This window comes from Camelus ferus, chromosome 32 (genome assembly GCF_009834535.1).
Source record: "Camelus ferus isolate YT-003-E chromosome 32, BCGSAC_Cfer_1.0, whole genome shotgun sequence".
Taxonomy (NCBI): Eukaryota; Metazoa; Chordata; class Mammalia; order Artiodactyla; family Camelidae; genus Camelus; species Camelus ferus.
This window is the reverse complement of record NC_045727.1, coordinates 2,963,929-2,970,422: the sequence shown is the minus strand read 5'-3', so window position 1 is coordinate 2,970,422 and position 6,494 is coordinate 2,963,929. Positions and strand designations below refer to the sequence as shown.

The 6,494-nt window shown below is 34.8% G+C and overlaps 1 protein-coding gene across 1 annotated transcript in view; it reads right to left on the bottom strand.

Moving 5' to 3' along the window:
- Positions 1 to 1,333: 1,333 nt before the first annotated feature.
- Positions 1,334 to 6,494, bottom strand: part of ANAPC5 (anaphase promoting complex subunit 5) — a 34,211-nt gene continuing 29,050 nt past the window's right edge. Inside the window, 2 exon segments of the mRNA XM_006178055.3 lie at positions 1,334 to 1,665; positions 2,060 to 2,222. Coding sequence (XP_006178117.1) covers positions 1,454 to 1,665; positions 2,060 to 2,222 — 375 coding nt within the window. The 3' untranslated portion in view covers positions 1,334 to 1,453.

The following is a 6,494-nucleotide window of genomic DNA, read 5'->3' as shown; positions in this document are numbered from 1 at the left end:
AAAAACCTGTATCAATCCCAGAGACATCCACCAATACCCAAAAGAGCTCTCGTGTGAGCATAGGTGCCAAATGAATTTACACAATGATGGAGCGTGTGCACAATTTCTAATATGATACCGGCAGCTTGCCCCAGAGAGAACATAATCTTTAACACTTGCACTAACTTCTTAATAAAACAGCCACTTATTAACAGAAAGTCAGTGTCCTTCGCTATCAAAAGAAAAGGGAACTTACAAGCTTTTTGCACAGCAAAGGAAACCATAAGCAGAACAAAACAACAACCTACAGAACGGGAGAAAATATTTGCAAAAGATGAGACTAACAAGGGCTTGATTTCCAGAATATATAAACAGCTTATATGGCTTAATAAGAAAAAAACAAACAACCCAATCCAAAACTGGACAGACCTAAACACGCAATTCTCTAATGAAGACATACGATTGGCCAATAGGCACATGAAAAAATGCTAAATATCGCTAATTATCAGAGAAATGCAAATCAAAACTACGAGGTATCACCTCACACCAGTCAGAATGGCCATCATTCAAAAGTCCACAAACGATAAATGCTGGAGACGGTGTGGAGAAAATGGAACCCGCCTACACTGTTGGTACAGCCACTACGGAAAACAGTACGGAGTTTCATCAATAAACTGAAAATAGACTTACCATATAATCTAGCAATCCCACTCCTGGGCATATATCCAGAGGGATCCTTAATTCAAAAAGACACCTGCACCCTAATGTTCATAGCACTATTTGCAATAGCCAAGACATGGAAACAACCTAAATGTCCATCAACAGATGACTGGATAAAGCTGTGGTATATTCATACAATAGAATACTACTCAGCCATAAAAAATAACAAAATAATGCCACTTGCAGCAATATGGATGGCCCTGGAGAATGTCATTCTAAGTGAAGTAAGCCAGAAAGAGAAAGAAAAATACCATATGATATCACTCATATGTGGAATAAAAAAAAATAAAGACAATTGAACTTATATATAAAACAGAAACAGACTCACAGACATAGAAAACAAACTTATGGTTACTAGGAGGGAAGGAGGTGGGAAGGGATAAATTGGGAGTTCGACTGGGAGTTGCAGATACTGACTGGTATATATAAAATAGATAAATAAGTTTATACTGTACAGCACAGGAAACTATATTCAATATCTTATAGTAGCTTATAGTGAAAAAGAATATGAAAACAAATATATGTATATTCATGTATGACTGAAACACTGCTGTACACAACAAATTGACACAACATTGTAAATTGACTATATTTCAATAAAAAATGTATATTTTAGAAACAAAATAAGACAAACTAATCAGAATGCAGTTTATTGATAAGACAGACATCATATACATCATTTATGTGGAGGGAGGGCATGTGAACAAGTCTAAAATCTTATACTCTGCATAGTGGTCCAGTAGGGATGGTCTCACTAGAGATGATTTATCAAGGGCACCCCGTGAGAGGGCAGTTCCTGATGCAGCTGCCGGAAGAGCATCGCACACCGGTTCCTCTCCTGGGTCTTTCCCAGGGTGTGGTAGAGTCTGGCCTGGAAGTAAACGACATCTCTGATTTGCTCTTTGCAGTCAACCTTTGCAAAATAATTCTTGGCTTCGTTGAGGTTCTCAATGGCAGCCTCCAGAGCTGATGGGAAGTGGGGAGAAATACCACACATGTTTAACTCAGTGCTTCACATACAGTTTTTAAAACTTTATATTTACTTTCATTGATTTAAAATTTACCAGAAACTTTGATAATCTACTTTTTGAGAAGAAAAAAAACCCCCACAGATCTTTAGTCCTGATTTCCAGCCTAGCACCTAGTTCTGTAGAGTTAAAATGATAATTCATTCACCTTCAACCTTCATGAAGCATGCATGTGAAAGCACTTTATGGTGCGTGAAATTTTAACATGTATCTGTGAACACTAAGAACTTAAGATACAGTCCCAAATTTCATGTCTTTTCTTCTTCTGGATCCTAAATGTTTACACGTTTTCTGTAATAGTATTGCCCAACAATCTTTGTATGGTTTCCTACCTTCTGCTTTCTTCAGTGGATCATAGGAAGCTGCTGAGGCCACTTGGCACTTGGCAACCAAGAACATGGCACGGCCTTTGTCCAGGACAGCCCCATCAGCCAAGATGGGTTCAATAGCCATGTGGAGAAGGCTTAAGGCCTGCTCTGGGATTCCAAGGATGAGCTGAAAAAGAAACATCATGGCACTATTCACACCCACACCCACTTCACACTACAGGAAGGGCTTCATTTCTGGCTCTTCTCTCCTGAATGGCCATGTCTGGCTTACCTTCTCCCTAACATGTAGAACTTTAATGTGTACCACACTCCTAGAAAACATAATGTGTGACAATCTGATTTTAGACTAGAATAGATAAAATAGGGAGTAGTTATCTAGGCTATAGAAAGGTTCCTGTCTTTACAAACATCTTTTAGACTGATGATTCCAACAGGTTGAATTAGCTGTGTAAGAATCACTGAGACAAAAGGAACCACTAGGAAAAAAAAACCTTCAAAAATATATAGTAAAATAAACAAAGGAACAGTAGAAATATCCATTTAACAAAAAAGAGACAGTAATGGAGGAGCAAAAAAGATGTAAGACATATAGAGAAAACAGCAAAATAGAAGCAAATCTTTTCTAATCCATAATTATATTAAATATAAATGGATTAAGCTCTTCAATTAAAAGGCAGAGATTAGCAGAATGGATTTTTTAAAAGCATGATACAACTATATGCTATCTACAAGAGATTCACTTTAGACTAAAAAACACAAATAGGCTGAAAGTAAAAGGACAGTAAAAAAGATATTCCATGCAAACAGTAACCAAGAGAGCTAGAGTGACAGACAAAATAGACTTTAAGTCAGAAACTGTTATAAGAGTCAAAGAAAGACATTATATACTGATAAAAGCGCCAATTCATCAAGAAGGTACAATAATTATAAACAAATTTAAACACCAAACAACAGAATATATGAAGCAAAAACTGACAGAAGGGAGAAATAGACAGTACAACAATAATAGTTTGAAAATTCAATACTCTACTTTCAATGATGGATAGAAAACTAAACAGAAGATCAGCAAGGAAACAGAAGACTTCAACAAGACTAAAAACCAGCTAGCCCTGATATTATCTATAGCACACTCTACTCAGCAACAGCATAATACACATTCTTCTCAATGTACATGGACTATTTTCCAGGATAGACCACATGTTAGCACTCAATAGCACCACAAAATAGCACTCAATATATTTTAAAAGATTAAAATCATACAAAGGATCTTCTCTGACCACCTGAAATGAAATTAGGAATCAATAGTAGAAGAGAATCTGAAAAATGTACAAATACATGGAAATTAAACAATACACTCTTAAATAAACAGAGTCAAAGAAGAAATCACATGGGAAATTAGAAGATACTTTGAGATGAACAAAAACACAACATACCAAAACTTATGAGATGCAGCAAAAACCTATCAGATGCAGTGCTCAGAAGAAAATTTATAGCTGTAAAGGCAAACATTAAAAAAGAAAGAAAATCTCACATCAATAAAACAAACTTCCACCTTAAGAAACCAGAAAAAGAAGAGCAAACTAAACCCAAAGCTAACAGCTAACAGAGGCAAGGAAATAATAAAAGTTAGAGTAAAGATAAACAAAATAGAGAATAGGAAAATAATAGTCAATGAAACCAAAAGTTGGTTCTTTGAAAATATCAAGAAAATTAACAAACAGACTGACTAAGGGAAAAAAAAAAAAGATTTCAATGACAATAGTCAGGAATGAAAGTGGGGACTTAACTAGCAACCTTAGGTTGAAATAAAGAGGATTATATGAGAATACTATAAGCAACTGTATGCCAACAAATTAGGCAAATTAGATGAATGAAAAATTTCTAGAAAGACACAAACTATCAAAACTGACTAAAGAAGAAACAGAAAATCTGAATAACAAGAGACTGAATCAGTAGCCAAAAAAACTTCCAACATAGAAAAGCTCAAGACCAAACAGCTTCACTGGTGAAGCCTACCAAACATTTAAAGAAGTTAGCATCAATTCTTCTCAAATTCTTCCCAAAAATGGAAGAGTAAGGAACATTTCTCAACTCACTTTGTGAGGCCACACTATTACCCTAATACCAAAGCAAAATAAAGATACCACAAGAAAAGAAAACTACAGATCAATATCCCTTATGAATATTAATGCAAAAATCCAAACAAAATCCAGTAACATATTAAAAGGGTCATAGACTATAACCAAGTAGGATTTATCCCAGGAATGCATTGTACTTCAATATACAAAAAAATCAATCAACGTAAACACCATATTAATAGAATGAAGGAAAAAAATCCACATGATCATCTCAACTGATATAGAAAAAGCCTCTGACAAAAATTCAACACCCTGTCATTATAAAAACACTAAATAAACTAGAAGTAGAAGGCAATTTACTCAGTGTAATAATAGTGCATCTATGAAAAACCCACATCTAACACCTTATTTAATGATGAAAGACTAAAGACCTTTCCCCTAAGATCAGGGGCAAAAACAAGAATATACACCCTTGCCACTTCTACTCAACACCATACTGGACGTTCTACACATGGCAATTAGGCAAGAAAAAGAAATAAAAGGCATTCAAATTGGAATTAAAGAAGTAAAACTCTGTTTGCAGATGACATGATCTTATATATAGAAAACTAAAGAATCCTCAAAAACCTGTAAGAGGTAATAAGTTCAGCAAAGTTGCAAGATATAAGATGAATATACGCTAGCAATGAGCAATCCAAAAATACAATCAGTTTTTAAAATTCCATTTATAATAGTACCTAAAAGAATAAAATACGTAGGAATAAATTTACCTAAGAAACTGCAATAATTGTACACTGAAAACTAGAAAACATTGTTGATAGAAATTAAAGAAGACAAAAGACATCCTGTGTTAATGGACTGGAAGACTTAATAATGTTAAGATGGCAATATTTTCCAAATTGGTCTACAGATTCAGTTTAATACCTATCAAATTTCAAATATGATGTTTGCTGAAATGGACAAGCTGATTCTAAAATTCATATGGAATTGCAAGAGAACACCAATTGTAGACAATCTTGAAAAAGAAGAACAAAGTTGGAGGACTTACTTCTTCATTTCAAACTTACTACAAGGCCACAGTATAAGGACAGATACACAGATCAATGGAACAGAATCGAGACTCCAGAAATAAACCTATACATCCATGATCAGTTGATTTTCAACAAGAGTGCCAAGACCACTCAATGGGAAAAGAATAGTCTTTTCAATAAATGGCGCTAAGACAACTAGATGTCCACATGTGAAAGAATGAAGTTGAACTCCTGCCTCACACCATACATAAAAATTAACTCAAAATCGATTAAAGACCTAAATGTCAGAGCCAAAACTATAAAAATCCTTAGAAGGAAACATAAATCTTCATGACCTTGGATTAGACAATGGTTTTTTAAGTAGGATACCAAAGCACAAATGACAAAATTTAAAAAGGATAAACTGGATTTCATCAAAATTAAAAACTTTTTGCACATAAAAGGACACTATCAACAAAGTGAAAAGACAACCCACAGGATGGGAGAAAATATTTGCAAATCATGTATCTGATAAGGGTCTATCACCCAGAATATATATAAAAAAAAAACTCTTACAACTGAACATTAAAAAGACTAACAACCCAATTTAAAAATAGGTACAGGAATAGACATTCCTCCAAAGAACATACACAAGTCGCCAATATGCACATGAAAAGATGCTCAATATCATTAGTTACTAGAGAAATGCAAATCCAAAGCACAATGAGATAGAACTTCACACTAATAAAATAGAAAAGAGCAAGTGCTGGCAAGGATAGAGAAACTGGGACCTTCACACATTGCTGGTGAGAATATGAGATGGTGTAGCCACAGTGGAAAAAAGTTTGGTGGTTCCACAAAAAGTTAAACACAGAATTATATGACCCAGCACTTCCAATCTTAAGTATATCTGAGAGAAATAAAAATATATATCCAGACAAAAACTTGTACATGAATGTTAAGGGCTATTCATAATAGTCAAAAGGGGGAAACAACCCAACTGTCCGTTGACTGATGAATGGATAAACAAAACATAGTCTATCCATCCAACGGAATATTATTCAGCCATTAAAAGGAATAAAGAACTAACACATGCTACAACATGAATGAACCCTGAAAACAAAGTGAAGAAGCCAGCCACAAAGACTAGATATTCTATTTATATGAAGTGTCCAGAAAAGGCAAACCCACAGAGACAGAAGATAGATTGATGGTTGCCAGGGGCTGGAGGGAAGGGAAATGGGGAGAGAATGCTTTAAGGAGTCTGGAGCTTCTATTTGGTATGATGAAATATTCTGGAATTAGACAGTGGTGATGGTTGCAAAACAATGTAAATATTCTAAAAACCCC